Source organism: Nuphar pumila, chromosome 15 (genome assembly GCF_984573655.1).
Source record: "Nuphar pumila chromosome 15, dmNupPumi1.hap1.1, whole genome shotgun sequence".
Lineage (NCBI taxonomy): Eukaryota > Viridiplantae > Streptophyta > Magnoliopsida > Nymphaeales > Nymphaeaceae > Nuphar > Nuphar pumila.
In genome coordinates this window covers 16,808,283-16,832,774 of record NC_143263.1, presented here as the reverse complement: position 1 = coordinate 16,832,774, position 24,492 = coordinate 16,808,283, and the positions used below count along the sequence as shown (strand labels likewise).

Genomic DNA, 24,492 nt, shown 5'->3' with positions numbered 1-24,492 from the left:
TCTGGGCCATATGGAGGTGAAGGAAGGAATGGTATTATTTCTTTTTTTCGACAGAGAAAGCTGGGGTTAGGCAGACCCCCTACCAGTTGTACAATCATACCATTGGGATTCGAACTTGCAACGTCCCAACACAAGGTGACTTGCACTAACTGCTCCTTCCAGACAAGCGGAGGGTCGGCTTTACAATTCGAAATCATATGGGTGCATTTCTCTTTGCACGGTGTAACTGCCATGAAGGCACTATACAGGACAGAGAATGGAGGAGCTGGATTTGTCCAACTACATCCAAAGTATGCATTGAGGAGTCAAGGCATGACATTAAACGAGCCATTTTAGAGGTAATGGAAGGCAGAGGGAGATATGATCCTGATCTGAAGGAAATGTCTGGACTTCTGTTTCGGTTTGAACATTTCACAGTTCAAACGATTTCTAAAGCTGAGAATGGTTATGCTTAATCGCTTGTCTTCCTGCCACCGATGTAGCAAGGATGCTTCTGGAAGGACAAGCCTCCAGATTGGATACCTCCAATTTCGTAGTTACGTGTACATAAGTGATGTACAGTTTTTGTTTAAATTTTGATCAAATAAACTGGTAGGGGTCCGCCAAACCCCAGCTTGGCTGTCCAAAAAAAAAAGTTGAAAGACTTGTTCTCCTAGCTCACAATTGGGTCAAGATACCAATTTCCTTTAGATATGCAACAAATGACAAGGAAACAAATGTTTAAAAAATCACATTAAAGCTTCTGTTCATGGATTGATGACCCGAGTATACATCTTCATCCTGCGGTTTCACTGTAATGCCCCGCTTGAATATATCTTCTCTGACAGCAATAACCTCATACTGGATAGGTCACACCCTCGACATCAAAATTACATGCAGAAACAAATCGAGTGGACAGGCATCTAGAGTGAAGATGGCAAGACATATGGAACATGATCAGAAAGTTATTTAAGACAGGATCATTGGTTAATTCGGAGCACGTCAATATTGCGTTTTCCATCAGGGCCTTTCCCATACCATGCAGAAACATAATCCCCATACAAGACGTCACAATACCGGAGGGGAGAGCTTTCAGTGACAAGCATTGGTGCAGCAGATATTCTCTTCTGCTTCGAGGGATCATAGAAGGTTGCAACAGAAAGACGCGCTTGGTTGGAATTGACAATAGCACGATGCACAGCACTTATATATAATCCATTAGTCATGACCTGGAAATAGAAAAGAGTGGCAAGTAAAGTGCTCACCAAGTAAGAAAACAAACTTTATCCCAAAATCAATACAAGACGAAATTAAGCAGAGTCAGAACTAAGATTACTTGGCCTGTGGATAAAGTGGTTTCCAGACCCATTTTATAATTTTTCTAGACAATGCACATCCAAGTACTTTTTTCTATTTTTCCTTTTACAGCATAAAGAATGTTAAAAAATAATTTTTTACAGTCATATGTGAATTGGGAAGACAGAAAATAATCAATTTCTGTAGATTGATAATGAACCTATGTAGCATTGATGTTGAAGGCAGCATTTTCTGTGGAAGAGCAGAAACTTGACAAGGAAGAAGACGGCGAAGATACTAACCAGTCAGTGGATGCTATACAAGGTTTTCTAAATTATTTTTTATTGAGCAGAAGCTAAATCATCCAAATAGGGGTTGCTAATTTAGGCATATCTAGGGTCTATTTGGATCATCTGGGTATCTATTGTTTTTGGTCTTTCAACTTCGAAGTTCGAACACATTTTCAAGTAGCAGGCTAGCAGCATATTGTAAGTTTAAAACTTTAAAATGTATTAATGGCTGTTGTATGAAATCCTAATATGGTCTTACAATATAGACACAACTAATGATGTGCCACCTCACACATTAAAAATCATCTGGGGCTGCTTCTCCTTAATTCTAAACTCATCCTTTGTATTCCCAGACCACAAAAGTGTCGCCCGTTACACCAGGCAAGATGAAATGAAAATAAAAGTCTAAAGCATGTCAAAGATGTGTAGCTAACTAAAAAATAATCATTAATAAACATGTAGTTAGCAGTAGACAATTGTAGTGTCGCCAATAGACTACACATTGATCGGATCATAAGATGGATAAAATGGATTGAGCTAGGTTCAAAACCAAGTTCACCCGCACTGAAGAATACCCAATACCAGCATGGCTATGACACCAGTATGGGGACCTGGTAGAAATACCCATGTTACATAGCCTGAACAGCAGGCCCATATATGATGAAAAAAAAATCATAAAATCCCAACTATTAACCAAGGAAACAAGCAACCACATCACAAATTGATAGTTTCCCTATTGGCAGCCCTATAACACAATGAATAAATAGTGCAACAAAAGTACAGAAGACATGAAAGTTACCTCCGTTTGGTCACCTAGAATGACAACAATGGCATCAGATAATGGCTGCACAGTGATCCATTCCCCGTCCTTTAGAGCTTGGAGCCCCCCAACATTATCTTGTATCAAGAGAGTGACTGCACCCATATCAGAATGAGCCTGCAAACCAAGAACAAGATCTGGCTGGGGACAAGGTGGGTAGTAGCTGATTGTGATATTCTGATATGCTTCTCCAACTGCTTCTACAATGTATGAGGATGGCAGGCCAAGACTTTCTGAGATCAAATGAAGCAGTCTTTGTGCAAGCAACTTCATTTGATTACTATATTCTATTACCACTTTTCTGCAGGTATGATTTACAACACTAAATCAAGGGAGAGAGAGATTAAAAGAAAAAAAAGGATTCACTAGATAACAACACAACACCATGTACTATAGTAGAAAAATAACATAAAACCTTAAAAATGCAAAATGGAGAGACCAAAAAGGTTATGCAGCGCATTTTTGCCTTTTAGATAGCCAAACTGGGGCTGTCATTCAAAATCTAGAATCTATTGGATTTTGTTCCTACGTCCAGGAATCCGCAAAGCCTTAGGAAACCACCATTAATATCTTTCACCATTTCCTTCCACTGGCCTTTGATTATGTTGGATACTTTGTATGACCTTGCATAACTTTTGATGAAAACCATGAATATTTGAATAAACCTTGATGATGTTCAATGAACTGTTGCTTTGATAATGCACGCAACTGTGAGTTATGTAAGATTTTATTTTGGTATTTAGCAATTTTGATTACAGGATGAGTTCATTTGACTACTTATATAAGTAGTGTCAATTTAGATACGAGAAAAAATCCCAGCCATTTCACATACGAGGTTAGGGGTATAAGCCTGAGTGAGTTAGGGTGATGCAGTGTATCTTATTTCTTTTTTGTAGTAAGGTTTGTTGAAGATGAGGCTTAAAGAGATGGACCTACTTATAATGCCAATATGGAGAAAACAGCCAAGGACCTGACAAAGACTGGAGATCATGTGGCACATGTTAGAAAGTGACTTGGAATACATTGGGTTCCATAATGAACCCATACTTATGCACGTGGAGTGCAAATATACCCATTAAAGGGAAACACATAAAACCCATAAAAAGGGAAAAATATGACATAAAGTCATAAGTTGCATATCATTGAAGAATAATGGAGAAGGGGTAAAAACCCCATTACAATGGAGCATAAGCTCCCTCAAGAATACAAAATACAAAGGGGAAATCCCCTATTTATAAGCATGAAAAGGGACCACCTTGGGGGCTCCCAAAGGGGACGTTGGAGAGCCCCCAACGGTCACATTTGTGACCGTTGGGGGCTCCCAACGTCACTTTTGGGAGGCCCCCAATGTGGTACGAAACCCAAAAATATAAAAAACAGAAAATAAAAATAAAACAAAAAATTACAATGCATATTCCAATTGGAATATGCGTAAAATGCTAATTTACAAGAATACCCTTGAGGGTATTTTAGGAAGATAAAATATATATATTTATATATATATATAAATAGAGATATGTATACATATATATATGTATACGTATCTTTATATATATATAAATATATATATGTACATTTAAGGATCAACATATTTTAACACCCCCCCTCAATCTTTGCGGGGAAACGAAAAGATTGAACAAAGGGCAAGACTCCAAGAGGCTCCGGCAAGGATGCAATGGAACTTGAAAAGGCCTTCCTCCTATTGTCTTCAAATTTCCCGAACTATCCAGGGTACTTCTCTTTGTCCTATCTCCAAGATCCTGTGAAATAACAACAAAGAAACAAGTAAAACAAATCTTTGTACTTTTATTCAAATGGAACATTTCTAACTAGCACAGGTTAGAAGAGATGCAAATTATGCAAAAATGACCCCAAAGTTTCAAAATCATATATCATGTTTAAAACAAAATGAGCGGAAGCAAATTATGCAGAAATAAATTGCAAGAATGCATAATGCATTCATAAGGTCCAGCGTTTGACAAATATAACCCCATAGTGGGGAATAACAAAATGGTCCACTAAGGGACACCACAATAAGCCTACGAAGAGGCATGATATACATAAATATTATTGAATGAGAGCCCAAAAAGGCCATAAAGAGCATATGCATATACTTATCATGAAATGAATTAATACTCAAAGAACTCATTAATAAACATGCTTCAAACATGTAATGAAGTGCCAAACAAGAGAAACAAAGTCTCCAAGCATACTTTAGGCAAAATAAACCCAAGAGTTCACAAGGTTTTAAAATCATTTATGAAAGACATACTTAATACACATTTTGCATATAAGGGTGGCAAAAACCATAAGCACTTAATATATAGATTAAATGCTAAGAAATCAACTTGATATGCATATCAAAAATATGATTTGCTTGAAAAACACAAGTCATGAATGAAATTTGGCAAATTTCAACAATAGTTTATCCATTACAAACATCTTCCTCATTAGTCCTCCAAAACCCATAAATCAAGTGTATAAGCTACTAGATCAAGAATATAAAGCCATTAAAGGCCAAAGACACACACAAAGGTGTGTAAAAGAACCTCTTGTCTACATATAATAATACTTGAAATAAGTGCATCTACGATAAGAACAAGAGAATACATGCCAACATAGACTAAAAAGTATCTCTTGTCTACGTAAAAAATACACTTAAAACCAAGTATGTTCAGCTACTAGAACAAGAGTAATAAGCCAACCATGGGCTAAAACATAATACATCTCTTGTCTACATATGATAGCACTTGAAATTAGTGAAATAAGCCAACCATGGGCATACATCTTAAGCGACTAGAACAATGACACAAACGCCAACATAGGCTAAAAATCACACACCATGGTGTGAATCAACGTGCCTTGTCTACATATAAAAACACTCAAGACAAGTGTGTTCAGCTACTAGACCAAGAGAGCAAAAGCCAACAAAGGGCTAAAAACACACGAAGGTGTAATAAAATTCTTGTCTACATATGATGACACTTAGATAATGGGCATAAAAGGAAAAGATTTTTGAGGCAATAAACTTGTAATGAAAATAAACCTCGAATAAAACAATACTCCTTTTAAAATGAATTCTCATAACAATAACATGCATGTAAAAAATATCTTCAACAAGATACTATAATCGATAAAATAAAATCCTTGAGAACAAATGTGTGAACATACACACACCAAGAACACTTAGAATACTTGTGCAAAATCACAAGAACACAAAATCATAAATGTGCAAATGCACTCATAAGATTCATAAACAAGAAAAGGTTGGGCAATAATCCCAAAACCCTTGATTTTTAATATACCTTAAAACATTTAAGGTTTTAAAACACCATATGTCCATCACATTTACATAGAAGCATTCATAATATCAATGGCCACAAGAGAAAAAATGAGTGACACACTCATAATTAGAGATCATACAACAAATCATTTTAGAGTCCCAAGGTGCCCATAACTCACCTCAACAACCATCTATAATATGGAAGGTGGACAAACTAAAATGATATAACACGAGGTGCCCATAACTCACCTCAACAAACATCTCTAATATAACAATAATAAGGCCAAATAAAAGATGCATTAAATAACATGTGATGGACAAATATAAATGCCACAAAAAGGCAATAAACACTTAAGGAATCATTTTTCAAAGAAAAGAAGACCGATTAAAAAATTGAATCAAAAGGTCTAATAATCAATAATGTGCTTTATAACAACAATTTTGCATAAACACAAATTATGCTTAATCTTCAAACAAGTCATTTATACCAAAAAGGACTTATTAAGCAATAAACACAACAACATAAAGAATTCATCAAGACAATCAAGCTTTTAATCAAAGAAATCATAAGAACCGTAATGGTTCACAAAGAAGGCTTTAACACAATACTCAAGGAATGAATATTTAAAACACTTGAAAATTTATAAATTTGGGATTAAATCCCATACAACAATTTTTAAAAAACCTTTGATTGTGATGAGATATGCGGAAACATTCAAAGTGCTAAAAGCACTTACAATGATTTAAAAAGGACTCAATATCTAAATTCATTATATTTTTCACAAAAATAAATGTGCATAAAGGCTCCATAATGCAAAAATGTCTACGAAGAGACAATACACATGTGAGCACAAAAGGCTTTATAAAAGATGTGCACGAAGGCACTCATACAATACTTGAACAAATACACACCAAGGTGTAAACAAACATGCACTAAGGCATGTATTTCATAAAAAATAGGGAATGCATACAAGCGCAAATATTTGAGAAACAAATGTGCACAAAGCACAAAAATACACAAAAGTGAGCAAGTATGCACTTTATAAAAAGAGCAATGCTTGAAATTCTCAAACTTTAACACTTGCAATTGAGGACAAAGAAAACCATATTATGGCCAATGTAGGCATTTTTAAAAGATATTATTAAGAGGTTTCGAAACCTTATGAAAAATACAAACCAACAAGTTTATAAAGATGAAAAATGAAATCATTTATACCAAAAGAATGCAAAAGATGAACTATGCACTCTATGTAGTGTGAGAAATTCCTTTTAAAAAATCTTTCCTAATGGTTTATCATAAACAATTTTTCAAAAAAGAAACATTGAAAAACTTTTAGGAGTTCTTATAAGTTATCATTAACAAGAACTACTTTAGGACTCAACAAAGATTTTTAGATGTGAGAGATTTTCATATAAGGATTATATCAAATTTTTCAAAAAATGCACTAAAATAAAAAATAAAAAGAGGAACTCAAATCAAATTAGGGTTCATATGAGAGTTAAGAAATTTTAAGCAAAGATCATTACTTTAGCAAGAAATCATATATATAATTTTAAAAATTAACTTATAGGTCAATCATGAGATAGTTATGTAAGAATTATAAATCTCACATAATTGAAGGTAATTTTAAAAAAAACATAAATTGCTATTATATGCGATGAGTAGTTCGATAAACACAAATTATATATTTGAACAACAAACGAGTTCACCAAATTTGAGAGAGATAATTCAACTATCATAACCATTTAAACGAACAAACTACATGCAAGAAACATATTTTCAAATGCATAATATTTTAAGAAAAGGGATACATACCGAATAACTTCAAAGCAAAAAGGAAGAGCAATGAATACTTCACCATTTCTTGAGCGACACGCTTTCCGTTGCACCAAAGGACAACCCCATCGTGACCTCGCTCTGATACCATGTTAGAAAGTGACTTGGAATACATTGGGTTCCATAATGAACCCATACTTATGCACGTGGAGTGCAAATATACCCATTAAAGGGAAACAACATAAGCACATAATGTGCTAACACATAAAACCCATAAAAAGGGAAAAATATGACATAAAGTCATAAGTTGCATATCATTGAAGAATAATGGAGAAGGGGTAAAAACCCCATTACAATGGAGCATAAGCTCCCTCAAGAATACAAAATACAAAGGGGAAATCCCCTATTTATAAGCATGAAAAGGGACCACCTTGGGGGCTCCCAAAGGGGACGTTGGAGAGCCCCCAACGGTCACATTTGTAACCGTTGGGGGCTCCCAACGTCACTTTTGGGAGGCCCCCAATGTGGTACGAAACCCAAAAATATAAAAAACAGAAAATAAAAATAAAACAAAAATTACAATGCATATTCCAATTGGAATATGCGTAAAATGCTAATTTACAAGAATACCCTTGAGGGTATTTTAGGAAGATAAAATATATATATTTATATATATATATATAAATAGAGATATGTATACATATATATATATATGTATACGTATCTTTATATATATATATATATATAAAAATATATATATGTACATTTAAGGATCAACATATTTTAACAGGCAACATTGTTGTCTAGGTTATTTGGTATGCACGAGGGTTGTTAGCCCTATCAAGAGGCAAATATTAATAACCACATTCGCTAGTAGCCTTCAAGATAGGATTAGCTACACGAACTTTGGTCTTAGACAATCACAATGTCTATGTAGTAAGTAAGCATAACTTTTCTAATGCTTGTTATGGTAATTAGTATGAGCGCATTATACATAGGCCAAATTATTATTACGTCTTTAACAATTATTCAAGTTAGCACATTAGTAAACATTATATGTTGAACCAAAAATATGTTTGACAAATAAATTCTTTACAACTATAGTTTTCAAGACATGTTTGTAATACTTGTGTTTGTTAAACCTTGTTTTGGTATCCTCAAAATCTCTAATTTTTTTTAGTCTTATTTTAAATAAAATATTACCTAATGAGGGATGGCCTTATCAAAAGTGTGGTTGAGTTTAGTCTAAAAAATTGTTACATCTTAAAAACCCAACAGCTAGAAGGAGTTAGAAGATCAGATCGAACCACTAAACCCCTTGATATATTTGTTTCATATGAATTATTTTCTCCACAGTATAGAGTTTGTCTAGCTAAGATTTTATCCTACTTTGAACCTGTCACATATAAGCAGGCAAAGAAATATCTTGAATGGATAAAAGCTATAAATGAAGAATTAGGAACACTTGAAAAATCTAAGACTTGAAAAATATCTTATTTGCCTAGGGATAAGAAAACCATAAGTTGCAAATGGGTTTATAAAATTAAAACGAAGAATGATGAGACCCTAAAAAGGTATAAAGTCAGATTAATTGCCAAGGGTTACACACAAGAATATGAGATAGACTATGATGAAACATTTGCACATGTAGCTAAGATGACTTCAATTAGGACCCTCAGAGTCGTTGTTGTTAAAGGTTGGGCTATCTATCAAATAGATGTAAAAAATGTTTTTTTAAATAGGGATTTGAAAGAAGTTTATATAGATACACCTCTTGGATAGGAAGCTCCTCTTAGTAAGATGCTTCGATTGAGAAAAGTTCTTTATGGTTTAAAATAGACACCCAAAGCCTGGTATGATCGTTTTAGCTTTGTTATGCTCAAACTTGGTTTTAAATCTTGTTATATTGATATTGTCATATTTACTAAGAAATCTGATGCACGGATTGTAATTTTTCTTCTTTATGTTAATAACATGATCATCACAAGTAACAGTAGGGTATATTAAATGTATTCTTAAAAAATATTTTGAAATGACCGATCTTGGATTTCTTAGATTTTTTTAAGAATTGGGGTTGCTTATTCTCTTAAGGGATATTTACTTTCTCAAACCAAGTTTGCTAATGGAATTATTGTCAGGTCAGAAATTACTAACAAAAAAGGGTGGATACCCCTGAAGTTATTAATGTCAAAATGAAGATTGATGAAGGAACACCTTTGGATGATCCTACTCCATATCGTCAAATGAATGGCATCATAACTTATTTAACTATTACTAGGCCTGATATTGTATATGTGGTTCATACTGCTAGCCAATTTCAGCATTCCACCACCACAGTTCACATGAGTGTTATGATAAGGATTGTTAGATATTTACAAACCTCTACCTTTAGAGGTCTTTTGTTATCCTCTTCTTCTCTTTAGTTGTTTTTATTTTGACTCAGATTGAGGAGGAGATCCAAATGATCACCACTTAACTACTAGCTTTTGTGTATTTTTAGGTGATTCTCTGGTATCGTGGAAATGCAAAAAACAATAGAAAGTATCATTATCTTCCACTGAAATTGAGTACCATACAATGACTACTACAACATCAGAGATTGTTTAGTTGCAAAAATTACTTAAAGATATGAGTGCTCATTTACAGACACCCTCCAGACTATGTTGGGAGGGTAAGAGTGCAATATACATAGCTAGAAACCAAGCATATAGAAATGCATTGTCACTATGTGCAAAAAGAATTCCTGAAAAAGAACATCATCTTACCATATGTCACTTTCGAGTATCAACTGGCGGACTTCTTTACAAGGCGCTTCCGTCACCTTGATTTCATTTTCTTCTTGACAAACTTTTGGTGATCACACCATAAGTTTGAGGGGATGTTAAAATGTATTGCACAAGATTATATGTATATATATTCACATATATATTGTTATGTAATTTGCGTATATGATCAAGGGTATTTTGGTCTTTTTATACATGTAATAGGTGTTGTCCATTAGGGACAGTTTTGGGTTTTTATCTTTTTTATTTTTTATCTTTGTTTAGGGGCTCTATGGTCAATATGACTATAGAGTCGTTGGGGCTCTCCAACGGTCATAATTGGGGAGCTCCCAACGACTATATTGGGAGATTCTCAATGCCCCCACTTGTATATAAAGGAGTTGTTGGCTCTTTCTTGTGGTTGCTTGTTCTAAACATTTTGAATAACATTTTTTTATTTTGTATTTGCACTCTTGCTCCCTTTTGTGAGGTGTATGTGTTAGCCCTTAGTAGCTCGTTGTATTTGGCCCATAAGTGGCTTTTGTATTTGTGAATATGCACATTTGTAGCTCTTTTGTGGCATTGTGTTTGTGCACTTGTTATTTCATTACATCCAAGAGGCAAAGCTCAAGTCTACCCCATTCAGTTTGCTCCTAAACCTAGGTGCATATAAAAGCTTGATCTCAATTATCTTTTGATGGTGGTTCAAGTTAAAGTAAGTTGATTTACTCTTGCGCCATATTTTTTTTCTTTATTTTTCAATCAACATAAATTGGTGAGCCTTTACATGTGAAAGGTACGTTTTTCTCTTTTTCTTCCGATGCTATTATTAATTTTTAGTATATTACTTATCCAAATTCATGATTGGATCCTATATCTAAATTTGAGTTTGATCATGACTTGGAACAGGATAGCACCTGACATAGTCTGCTTTGCAAAATTCATAATTTTGCAACTGTACATAGGAATTCTGTGATTTTTAATGTGTTGGAATGCTTATTTAATTCTCTAAATTCTACCTTTTTACATTAAAAGAAAATTTGTCTTATTTCATGTTCAAAATTGCACGAAAATCAAATGATTTGTATTTTGGTATGTTTGGTAACCTATTTAAATAAGTTTGATTTTATTTGTGATCTTAATTAGAATCATTTTTTTAATTATTCAATGATTTGATTTAATGAATTGTTGATAATAATTGCATTATTGTTTTTAATTATAAATTATTTGAAATTAGAACTATTTAAATATGGTTAAAGTGTTTTAATCAACTATGGATAGTATCATATGATAATTTATATACCGATTTGTGTATGGAGATTTCACTTGCATATCTAAATTGATCGATCATATCGATCATTCATGAGAGTGCATAAATTCTCTTACAAATACGATTGTTTCTCATAACAAGACCATATAGAAGAAAGAAATATGATTGTTTCTCACAAAATAAAGTGATGAAATAATTGAGTTCTACACTTAACTGAAATCATATATGGATACACGATATTCAACTGATAATATTCATTATAATATTTGAATTTTGTAAAGTTTATAAGTTATCTTTAGTATCCTGACCTACCACGTTTTCCAACAGATTACACTCTCCTTTTTTATCAACTTGGTATCCTCAACTTTCCTCAATGCAAGATCAAGAAGTCTTAGTACTTGTGAAATCTTTATCCCAAATTCAAGACTTAACATTTCGTATCCCCCAAGATGCACCACTCTTACACAAAAAAAGTGGGATTCACCCTCATGTTATCTCCTCATCAATACTCATTTTACTAATTTACTAGTCACTCGGATTGGAAGGAACAGTTAAAGGGTGACCTCAGGTGAACCTAAATGTTAACGGCTCATGCTCCCGTAGCCACGTATACAATAAAAAAGAAATTCTAACAATTAACTCGAAAACTTACTTCTCAAACTCAACAGGAAGTCACTAATGTATTCATTTTTCCCAAACGAGTAAAATGTAAGACGATATGTCGATTCGAGAAGGTAAACAAAGCCTACCTGTAATCCGGCGGGGAGGACGGCCACCGATCGGGATTCCGGCGAGATTCCGGCAACGTGTGGTGGTCGAAATAGTCCCTCCAATCGAGAACCCCGTCGTTCTCGGTGGCCAGCATCCGGCTACCGTACCCCTCTGACGCCGGAACCCTAGGGTCGCAGGCGAACCTCAGCCTCTCCTCCGCCCGGAGGCCGAAGAACGCCGCCCCGACCCGCCTCATCTCCGACAACAACTCGGTGGGAACCCCATGGCCTTGCACCTGGAACACTCCCCAACTCCGGCATGCCTCCCCGATCTCCAGGCGTACGTCGTCGTCGGAGCCCCGAAGGTCGACGACCGGGACCCCGGAAAGCGAGGGCTGACGGTGGGTCAGAGGCCTGTACTCCGGCGGCTGCACGTACGAGGGTGGCACGTGCGAGACGCCGGACGCTGCCAGAGCTTGGACTCTCTGTGGTGGTGCGGCCGCCATGGCAGGACTCTCTCTCTCTCTCTCTCTCTCTCTCTCTCTCTCTCTGAGATCGAAATGACGAAGTAACGGTAATTGGATAGCCCATCGGTTCTTTATTATCGAATTCATTATTACCATGAAACCGGTCGGAATCGGATCGAGGATCCGGTTTAAAGACAATCAGATATTCAGATGCCAAAAAAACGGAAAATAACCGTACTATGGCCGTTAATGGGTCAGGTTTGACCCAGACTCAGACCTGATCCATACTGAACCTATAGGGTCGGGATTTGGTGATAAAAAATGCGATCAGATTAGAACTCGGTTTGGAGACAAGGAGTTCGATTAGTATACGGAGCCATGTACGGTTTATGAAATTTCTTACAAGACCTTGGTCCGGGCCGAGTTATGATTAGGATCCATGAATATAAAAAAGAGATGAAATATTCTTAGACCCAGTATGGACAGGGCATGGTTCATGTAATTCTTATAGGACTTGGGTCTAATTTTCCTTATGGTGAGTCTGAACAGAGCTGGGTCTGCACCCAGTACCATCACCTCAATATCAGATCTGCTCAATTCTCATGGGCATGCCACTCTGCGCAAGCCAATGCATAGCAAAAGCCTCAGGGCAGGGGTCCTAGTCTCAGAGTTTTATGCTGCCAGTACAACGACCGTAGGTAGGCGGGCAGGCGACCAGGTCTTAGTGAAGGGTGTGGTTTCTTCGGGTTATAAATTCATAAAAAAAAGATTGCTCTCGCTTTTATTGAAAATACCATTAGTAACTGTAAACTAGAAAATATAACAAACATGGCCAATTTACTGTTAACTTGACTCTTTTTCCTTTTCGTCGCTTGAAAATTCAGCCAATTGATTATTTAGTAAACAACTTACAGGCCACCTGATTTTTCCAGACAACAATTTACATGGTGCCTGATTTTTTAAGCGACAACTTAGACAAATGGTTTAACCAAGGCCTCTAATTTTGTAGTCAACAAAAGGTCAAACCATAAAAGGAAAAATCAAGTGGCCATGTTAGATATATTTTGAATAGTGAATAGACTATGTTTGAGATATTTCTCTAGTCTTGGGTAACACAAGGAATGGTGTCTAGAGTGAGAAACATCTATGTAATTGTCGATAAAAAAAAAGGCAATTTCCACATGGTTTTGGAATAGACAACCCCTGTAAAATTGAGATTTGATAAGGATCTTTTGATCCAAAACCTGATGGTATATTAAAATTGAGATTTGATAAGTGGTCCAATTCTCCTGTCTTTGCTTTAAAGACCAAAGCTTCGGGTTTTTCAACTTGTCAAAAAGAGTTGAAGTCAGACACTCTCCAGATCCATCTTGGATCGAGATCTGAACTTGTGGCACATTAAGAAAATTTTTGGATGTGGGAAAATAACAGAAACTTCGATACTGGCAGGAATCAATCAAATCATTTCAGCTGTTTGGCACACATGTTAATAACTATTGATACGAATATCTCTAATCTTACTATTATTTCTCAAGTTTGTAATACAAAGATAACTTGAGCATGATCATCACCTCCCTTAAAATAAGAGTAATGCTACATGAAAATCTGTCCACAGTATTTTCCTAACTTTTTAAAGAGGACCATTTCTTGTTCTAAAGAAAAAGGTTTCCTTTCCAAACATAGGCTACTAGAAAAATGAAAACAGATCAGGTCATGGTGCCCAAGTGCCACAGGGATACCGTTCATCTCTTAGATAAACGGCTCCTAACCATTTTGGCTGGATGGCTTATGTACTGAATGGGTTCCAAAAAACTTTTAAAAGCCAACCAACCTCTAGACGGTCTAAAAATGAACGGCTGAGAGCAAAGCAGTCTAACCATGGTGATTGAAAACCATTTTATCTCTTAGATGAAGAGTATCCGGGTGACCATTTATGTCCCAATTTGGAAGTTGCAAGATCCAACGAAGCTATGCTAAGAAAATGCAAGCAAATACAGCAGGACCCAAATCCTCAGTTGTAAAGAAAATGCAAGCAAAGGCATAGTTGCTAAGAAAATGCAAGCAATGGGAGCATATTTGCTTTTTCAGTTGTAAAGAAGGCCAATGTCATGATCTCTACAAGGAAAGGCATATGGCAATACTTTTTTTTCATATAAAAATATTAAAAAATTCAATTCATTTCCAAGATTCCATACCAAACAAAAATTGCATGTGCAACCCACAACGGACGATTTAATTATTTGATTATTTCAACCCCAAAGGAAAATTGTGGGCATTACATAACCAAACTACAGATCAAGCAACTCAAATTTTACATTAAGATTATGGGAACCACAGAGATCAGCACACACATATCAACAAAAACAATGCTTGTCAACCACAGGCATTGCAGAAAGGATCAAAGAAGGCACCATTAGAGATGGTTACCTGTTAAGACCAAAAACACAAGAAGAATATGAAACAGACAAACAAACGGCCTTGTACCACTGATGATCATTTGTATACTTCAAAGCATTGGAAACTTTTCATATCAACATGCTTAGTCAATCACTTAGATCGCAAAAGAACTCAGGAGGTATGGTAGCTGGGCAGTGAAGGCTGGCCACACACTTGTACTGTCAACAGTAACATTTGAAATTTGTCAAATTATCAAACAAAGGAGTATGATTGAGAAGAACCAGTACTATTATGGTGTTTGACAAGGATAAGACTGAGCGGGAATTAAATACGAACGACAGCAGACAAAAACAGTGCATCTCCCTAGAACCAATTCCTTTGTATTTCTTAATGGTAATGTTTAGCCGTCAGTGACTTTTATCAATGAAAGTAACAAAGTAATGGCGACAATGGTGATGGTGATGGTGATGGTGATAGTAATGATAATAATGAGGACCCAAGTAAAGGACCCGATAGGTTTTTGCTGATCACAAGCAAAGCATGAGCCAGTTTTCGAGTCTGAGTGACAAACAAATAAGCTGAGCATGAGAAAGTTCATTGCAGCTTAGCCCAAACTCATTCGGATTCTTTGTGTGTGTGTGTGTGTGTGTGTGTGTGTGTTTGCTCACTGGTAAGTATACGTTGTTCTCTATCATTTCTGAAAATGATATTAAACCACAGCTTCACAATAGAGGTTGGGGTCTAGAATCCCACATCACAGCCTTCCACATTTTGCGAAAAGAAACAGAACATGCAAGCTTAAATGCAGGTGAGCAGTATGATGATTGATGATTATGACAAAACATGACGGTGGTGAAGGTGATGATGCCATAGAATGTTGAATTTAAAGGTTAATGTACCTTATGATGACTATATTTCTCCCGGATTGAAGGTAAACTGCTACCTTGGCTGTTACAATGGAGATTCTGTAAAGCTTTCACACAGTTGCATAGCTCTGAAGACTGATACCGTGTGTAATGTCTCAACGTGGTGGTCTGTCAACATGATTTGAAACAATATAACACAAATAGTGAGATCACAAAAAAACAAAATAATAAAATTATCTGCTGCAAAAAATGGAAATTAAAATTAAGACAAAAATCAACATCTTCTAGGCCATCTAGAGCTCAAGAAATGCCAAGTATAAATTTATTATATTAGTTCTAAAACCAATTCTTTAAAAACTAAACCCAAACGAAGTCAGAGGCTTCATGAGCATTCATCAAACCCTAGAAAAAATTGAACAGCTCAAACAAACCTCAGAAAAAGTGAATAACCATCAGATGTCCACTGAGTGACTTTTGAAAAAACATAAAAGGTTGAAATAAGAATCCTGACCATCCATATGATTTTACTTCTAAGAGATACCAATCACTTAGGCCATCAGGACAAGAGACAAGAAACAGAGCCTCTAGTTTCAGTAGGCCTTTAAAGTTTTTCCTCATTTCAATGAGCATTTTAGTTTGCCAATAGATGTCAGAATGTATATCCTGCTATTCAACATACATTGATAATTGTGACAAAAATGAGTTCTATGAATTTGAAAGTCAGTTCTCAACTCACACAATTTTTGTGTCCTGCTACCAGTAGTCTGATCACTTACAACCAAATTTCAAGTTTTAAACATGCACGCCCACATGCATGTTCACGCACACGCAAACACGCATCATAGTCACAGATTTGTCTAGGCAATATTTCAGAGATACAATTTCTTGGTATATTCAAGGTTTTTCGATAAAGCACTCAGTGTTTCTTTTTCATAAATATATAGATCCAGTTTTTTGAAATGTCAAAAAAAAGGCCTTAGCTATTACATTTTATAAACAAATAAGAAAATGACGTTGCCATCACAATGCAGTGAGAGTTTCATGACATTATTAAGTTTTTTTTGCCTGACAAAGTAGGGATATCAGGAAGGAATCAAACCATAAATCTCTTCTTTGTGGCCATAGTGCCAAAAAAACAATTTGGATCATTCCATATTGATTGTTACAGGCCTTGCAACTTGCAAATGTTCTTTTACCCCATTTTTTTATTGTTGTTTATGTACACACACAAGGACAGAGAGAGAGAGAGTTATCAGATGGAAATCAAAGTTATAATTCCACATACCCATGGCATCTTTGATGGTAAAAGTATAAACTTAGCCAAGAATACCGCTGAGGCTGCTATAAGAGAAGGATTATAACATAACAAACTGTACTCAAGAAGTGAAAGCTCTGCAAGATAGCTAGCAAGAAACTCCAGCTGCAAAGGAAGAACCTGAAAGAATGAAAAAATAATAAGAAAACAATATCGCAGCAGCACACCATATGGAAAAGAGAAGGATATCAGCCAATACTATACCTCATTCCTTTCTTGAGCTGCACGTACAAATCTCCTGTATTTGTCAAGAACAAATATCCAAATATTCAATAATAAGCAAAAAAATGGGCTTGCTTCAGCTTTTCATAATAACTGAAAATAAATAGAACACAAACCTCAGGAAGCATTTTGTTGTTGGAGTAGTGAGTTCAAAATCCAAATACTTTAGCACATCAGCTTCCATTTGTAATACCTATTATAAACCAGAAACATTCAGGCACTTTAACTAGAACAAATAGATGAACCAAGAGATTGGATGACAATGTAATCACACAGACCTCCTCTCTAAAGTATGTATTGTCAGTAATATAGCAAAATTCCTCCACCTGTGGTGCACATATCTCCTCATACTTACTGAAGATATCAGAGTAAAAAGTTTAAATATCATTGGAGTAGCAATACATACAAATAATAACTGAAGAAAAAAAATTACAGAACTTTTTGGCTTACGAGGCAATAAGCATGCATGCAACACCTAGCAATTGCAATCGCTGTCGGTTCATCATACTGACAGACAGATACCGGTCAATATAGTTAACGGCCAAGTACAATGTATCTGGAACAAGCCTATACTCCTCTGAAACCTGCAGGTGAACAAAGTTAGCCATTTCTAAGAAGAAAAGACCCCCAAAGATGTTAAGAATTGTTTGATGATCACCTCAACAAGCCAATCAATCAAAATTGCACGCATACTTGCATTTATATCCTTTTGTACTTTCTCCATGAAATCAGTGGTGGGCATCTTTTTGGTCTGTCGGAACAAAAAGAAAGTGAAAGGAAAAAGAAGAAACACACAAGAAAGAAGGAAACAAATATGAGCAAATGACCAAATCCATCAACAACAAAATAAGTAACTATTTAAAGACTTCAAATTATAAGAACAGAAATCAAATGAGACAAACATGATACATGACCAGAACAATATACTGTAATTACAAAAGTATAAACAGGCAGGACAGCAATTGTACCACAAATAAGGGGAATAAAAATCATATTTGCCATCCTTCAGTGGAGTGGAAATCTGCTACTACAATCCACCCGCAGATGAATATATATTACACCATAATAAAGTCCATCACAACAGGAAATCGACGACCCACTTTATCCTAATTGAGGACATACACATGCCATGGTGGTATTTCCAAAACTTCACAAATGATCATTCACATTACATTAAATGTAGATTAAACTATTGTAACTAATCCTTCCTTGTCACAACCACAATTATCTGCTACCAAGATATACTACGTCTAGATTTAATAGTTGGAAGGCCAAAATATTAAGAAAAAAAAAATCAAAATATATATGCAAGTAGGGCACAAAGAAGTGAATAAATGCACATCTTCTATGCATAAAACATGGTTCTAGATATCAAAAACAAATATGCCAAAAAAAAGCGTCATTACATAATCATGAAGAATCAACTCTGTTAGTAGAATGGGCATACACCTAATCAAATCACAAGGTTGTAGTAAAAGGCCAAACCTCAGCAATGCGAAGATGGTCATAGATATCACATGCATATGCTGCACATAACTGGGGATCTTTAGAATCACCATCAATATAAAGAACTTTTGCCTTTTTTGAATCTGTTGTAAGCGCTGTGCTATTCTGCACAAAATTGTCTGGAAAACACAAAAATCAGATGTGTGAAAGAGAATGAAGAAACAAGTTACTTGAGCAATCATCTAAGGGCAGACCGAAAATTGCCTGCATCAAATAAAGCTATCAAAGAGAACAACATTTAAACAAAAGTTACAAAGCTATAAAAGAAGTTATACAGCAATCTGCTAAACAATTCATAGAAGCAACAGCAAGAGAACAAGTATGGTAAAAAAATGCAAAAGATGATACAAAGATACCAGCTTCAACTTGTGTTTCTTCTGAAATGCAAAGATGCTGGCATGTTCTTCTCTCCAAGGAAACCACAGATGGCACATCAGCAGTATCAATGTACTCAAAATCAGGGCTCTTCAGTGATTCACAAGTAGATATTGATTCATCAAGTGAAACAGAACTTTCATCCGACCTACTAGGAGATGTGTCCATTCTGCATGTGCCAAGATTTGTATCAAGATTGGAAGAATGTACATTCTGTCTGTGATCTGGGAGAATGACAGCAGACTGCTTCTGTACAGAAGGAACAGGTAAAGACTTCCGACGCAGACCACTGACAGGTGCATGTGACACTAACTCTTTCCTTCCCTTACAAGCAGTAGATCCCACGAACCCCTTTAGCATGGGAAGAACGAAACAGGACGTCATTCATCTTAATTGTGATGTATTTGATAGTTTGGTACACAAGCTCGATAGAAAAGTGGGGGAAAAAATAAAAGGAATGTGCAAATTAGACAACTCTTGCAACACGCTAGTAAATCTACCAAATTTGCATGTAAATCAGTTCAGAGAGATAGAAAGATAGAAACCATCTCTAAATCATGGTTACTGTGTTTTCTACTCTTGCTTGCAACAGTGACCCATATCCAACATATTCTAGTTTTATGGGGGCCTTTTGATTCAAAAGATCCTACCAAAATGTAGCAGTGTAAGGGCATACAGCAATGCATGACCCTGATGACTATGCCATAAACATATAGTTAAAATGCCATAGAAGAATGCATAAGGTGTGTCATCATTTTTTTTCTTCACTTCTTACTTGTGAATCTTGAATTTTGATAATGCATGTTGATACTAAATTTGCGACGACACAAAAAGTCAAAAACAAGTTTTCTAACTTCACTTTTTCTCTGATTAGGTGAGACAACTATAGCAATTGAGGTAATTGGGATGTGGATAATAAGGAAAATTTATTCAATCACTCTCATGATCATCTGAGAGTCATATAAATACTAATTATTAGCTCATCACAGGGACAGAGTCAGGGATGTAAATAAAAGCATAACTCAATTCTTTTCTTCTTTGATTTCTGGACATGCAGATTTAGTTCCATTAGTGTCATTTGAATATCAAATAATCTGTGCACGGATATGCTCATGTGAACAACCAACATTCTTTCTTCAAATTACTTTCCCTTTCTTCGAACACCTGTGCTTTGATGCTCCCATCCTCCTCCTTGAATCCCCTCTTGATAATAAATTGATGGATGTCTTGAACTGTTGATGGGTGCTTTCACACTTATTAGTTTGTTCAATTCCTATTTCATAAACTCCAAAGAATATTAATTGACAACTGTCTGAATGTTGACGGACATAAAAAGAACAGATGAGGACGGATATTCAGCCTTGGACTCAAGGAAAGAAACTCTCAAACAAAACTTGCCCAACTGGAAAAACACTACAATTCACCAAAACCCAACTAAAGATATTTCATCAAGGATAATAACAACCCATTTGACAATCCTATGTACATGGTCATGTTATGTAGATTTGTGTGTTCGTCTATATATGGTGTATGCATACACGCATGTGTTCTTTCTGCACATCCTACGGACCTAGCAGGAATGTGGAATGGCTAGTTCGAGATATGGGATCAAATTTGTTAGCAGAAGCATGTTGGTTTGAACCAAGTGAAAATCTGGGCACAGACACCTGCTAAACCATGATTTTTTATTGGTTGCTAAAAACATCAGATCATATTTTAGTCAGATTTAGGCAGTGGACTGAATGATAATCCATCATGGGATTATTGATACATAATTCAAGATCCATCAGAATCTAAGAGGCCAACAAGATGTAATATCTTAAAGATCCAATAGTTTAAGACGGAACAGAGTAAACAAACTTAAGCAGTGAATAGATACCCCATGATATTTCCAACGCTTCTGACCACAAAGAATGAACAATAGACACCCAATATACTAAAATCTGCTTGGAAAAGTCTCCGTGATTATATGGTGCATCTTTTTACTGTTATTTGGACGAACAACCCAATATACAAAGTTGAATCAGAGTTTCAAATGTTCACCAGTGACTGCAAAATCTATTAATGTTGGCCAAAAGAAACACAAGAAATTAAACACTAAACGGGAAGGAAAAGATACAATGCATGTGAAATTTTTAAAAAGAAAGAAAAACAAAGAATCAGCCCTTGTCAAAGAACCATTCTAGATGCATTCCAGATACATATTCATCAGGCTTTCAAATTGTTAAAAAAAAAGAGAGAATAGCGAACAGAAACCAACCACAAATCCCAAAAAGATCTTGACCAAGCGAAAGACGAAAGAAGGGGATCGACCAAACCTGATTGGTTGTCCGTCCAGACACCCTTGGAACGCCAGTCCGATTCGTGAGGTTACTCAAGGGAACACGTTTCTTCACCTGCTGCGCCGGCGGGATTCCCAGCCTCTTCCCCCCAGCACCCAAAGACGACGACGCCGATGAAAGGAACGAGCCCTGCCGTTTCTGCGTCGCCATTTCCAAAAATCTCCAGATAACCTTCACAGAAAAGGGAAACCGAATCCCCAACCTGAAAGAAAGAAAAAAAAAGATCCCCTGACTCCCAAGAATTGCACCGAAAATTCCTCCCTCTTCACCCAATCAATTCCTCGAGGAGAAGCGAGAACGAAACGTGAACCCTAACCCTAGACGGATCCACGCTTCTCGCCACCCATTGCTTTCCTTAGTGAGAGGGACGAAGAGAACGAAGGGAGGAGGAGGGGGGGGGGCTGGGGGCAATTTGAATCGGGGGAGGGCGCCAAAAGCGAAGATCTCGGCCGTCCGATGGGACCGCCCCCTAGCCGATCCTCACCGTCCATCTCACACGTGGCACGTAGGACAACGCCGGCGTTTGCCTTTGTTCAAATTTGAATGAGACGGACTCGCAAGTTTTTTGGGGTTTCTGTCCAACTTTGTCTCGGCGTTAGGGAATGATTGGGAAACGGGAAGGAAGTTTTGAATTCAAAATCCTAGTGGCAGTTCGGGTTCGGACCCTCGACTTGGCCCCGCAGTCCGGATCCGTCGGCTGGATCAAATTTCGGGTTGGATCTGGATCCATTTGTTTTATGAAACCCTACATTGAAGCGTGACTAACTTGGGTTTACACAATGTTTGTTGGAGATGCTTCCAATTCTATTCGGGTTGGATAGCGGTGTCATTAAAAAAGTCTTATATTGGACCCTGTTTAGGGTTTGTTGGTGGTACCCAGGATCTATCTTCAGGAAATCTTGAACCTGATTCAGGTGTTAATATGGTTCGCTCACTGGTGGGATGTGCATTTCAATTTCGATCCTACTGCTTTTTCCGCAAATCTTATATCGGACCTGCTTGGGTTGGATCTAGATCCAAGGACAGTAAATGGGGTTAGTAGCAGTTCTTCCTGAAAAGTTAACATTGAAAAAATGTGACCAAGAGAGTTGGATTAGAATCATGCTCATTATAACGAGTAAAAGCACTAAACGACAGAATTAGAAGCCATGTCATAATGACACGCTATCTTAATGACTGTGTCTCACGGGTGACACGAGTCAAACACCATATGACACGCCGACACTACTTTAATGATTACAAATATTATTTTAGTATTTTTCTATAATTTAATACCTTTTAATAATATCTACACAAACAATATATTTTATATATTAAAATATTTATTTATTGGTTCTGTTACCATCATATCATAAGGTGGTACACATAATTTTTTTTTTTCACATCATATTGGCAAGTTGGGATTAGGCAGACCCCTACCAAAATATGAAAAGATCAGGTGCAATATGATTGCAAAACTAAGTTTTGACTTCTATCATCCACACAGGGCCTAAAACAAGAGAGTAATTCTAGTAGTTTCTCATCAAATTTTGAGATTTTTTTATTTAAACCTTTTCTATCATTCAATAAATACTTAAACATTGTCTTGAATTATTACATGTAAAGCCATAAATAGTAAGAATAATCATACTATCAGAGTTTCACTGGACATTCATAGAATTATACAATCTCATGGCACCGCCCGCAGCGACGACTGCAATTGCCCGAATATCTTTATTCACTACCTGAAAAATAATAATTCAGAGGATTTCAGACAACAACCAATCTGAGTAAGTAACATGTAAGCAATATGTAAGTTCATCATGTCAAGGGTACACAACAACGTTCATCTTGCTAGCATTCAATCGATGCACCAACTAGAATAGGACGCATCTTGAGTCTTAGGCTAGACCGGTAACATATACCAGCTTTTAAGTGTATGCAGAATCCAAAACTTAGGTTATGTGTGCATGTCCGTCAAGTTTATAAATTTAGGTGCATTTATAACACCTTTCTATTTTTTTTTTACCACATGTCCAACCATGGGCAAAGACATGTGGACACATCATACCAATGCATTCTGGCAAAGTCAACATGCTACATACGTAACAACATCACAAGTGCTCATATGACTCCACAAGATTCTTTTTTTCTTTTAAACCACAAGCTCAATTTCGAGCTTACATTCGTGCAAGAATGACATTATATTTTATCCTATAACTTAAAGAATATTTCAGGCATGACACATCATAGGTTGCACATTCACATTATCATGCACAACATTATGTTGCTCCCATTCTTGGCATTCATATGGCAATAACTTGCATATTTTATTATCATGCATTTGATCAACATAACATCATCATCATAAAAATATAACAGTATAAGATCGTCACCATATCTAAGAAAATAGAACTACATACCAAAGACATATACATATCATATGCGTAATAGCATGAGCAGGGCATTGCGTGCATAAGTGGTATGCCTTTTTTGAAGTGTATTTTTAAATGTTGTTTTTATGAAAAATTATTATGAAAGTTTGTTACCAAATTTAAAAATACAACTCTCACAAGTAGTGAGAACTGGGATCGAACACGAGGAACAGGTTGAAATAAACTTCGTATTCCATAAATGCTAATTATTTATTGCCTTGAAAACGAAAAGTTAAACTACTTAAGAGTAATTACAAACTAAAAATTAAAGAATTATTACAAACCCCAAATATCTGAAATATAAAGTAATTACAAGTTTTAATGTGGCCAAGAATGGTCCTAATAAACTATGAATTGAAAATGCGAAACAAAACTAAAACTACAACTCTTTCGCCTTTGCT

The 24,492-nt window shown here is 36.0% G+C and overlaps 2 protein-coding genes across 2 annotated transcripts; both read right to left on the bottom strand.

Annotated features, from left to right (window-relative positions):
* Positions 1-702: 702 nt before the first annotated feature.
* On the bottom strand, positions 703-12,716 carry LOC149814644 (2-oxoglutarate (2OG) and Fe(II)-dependent oxygenase superfamily protein). Its single transcript, XM_089988990.1, has 3 exons — positions 12,227-12,716; positions 2,365-2,686; positions 703-1,208 (listed from the first exon to the last, which is right to left on the bottom strand). The coding sequence occupies exons 1-3, from the start codon at positions 12,691-12,693 to the stop codon at positions 960-962; spliced, it is 1,038 nt and encodes a 345-aa protein (XP_089845116.1). The 5' UTR covers positions 12,694-12,716; the 3' UTR covers positions 703-959.
* A 2,481-nt stretch (positions 12,717-15,197) lies between these two features.
* On the bottom strand, positions 15,198-19,719 carry LOC149814643 (cyclin-A1-4-like). The gene is made up of 10 exons (XM_089990408.1): positions 19,317-19,719; positions 18,940-19,079; positions 18,113-18,205; positions 17,905-18,038; positions 17,733-17,808; positions 17,571-17,647; positions 17,437-17,470; positions 17,203-17,352; positions 15,951-16,085; positions 15,198-15,269 (listed from the first exon to the last, which is right to left on the bottom strand). Exons 1-10 carry the CDS (start codon positions 19,717-19,719, stop codon positions 15,198-15,200), a joined length of 1,314 nt encoding a protein of 437 aa, XP_089846534.1.
* Between the last annotated feature and the right edge of the window lie 4,773 nt (positions 19,720-24,492).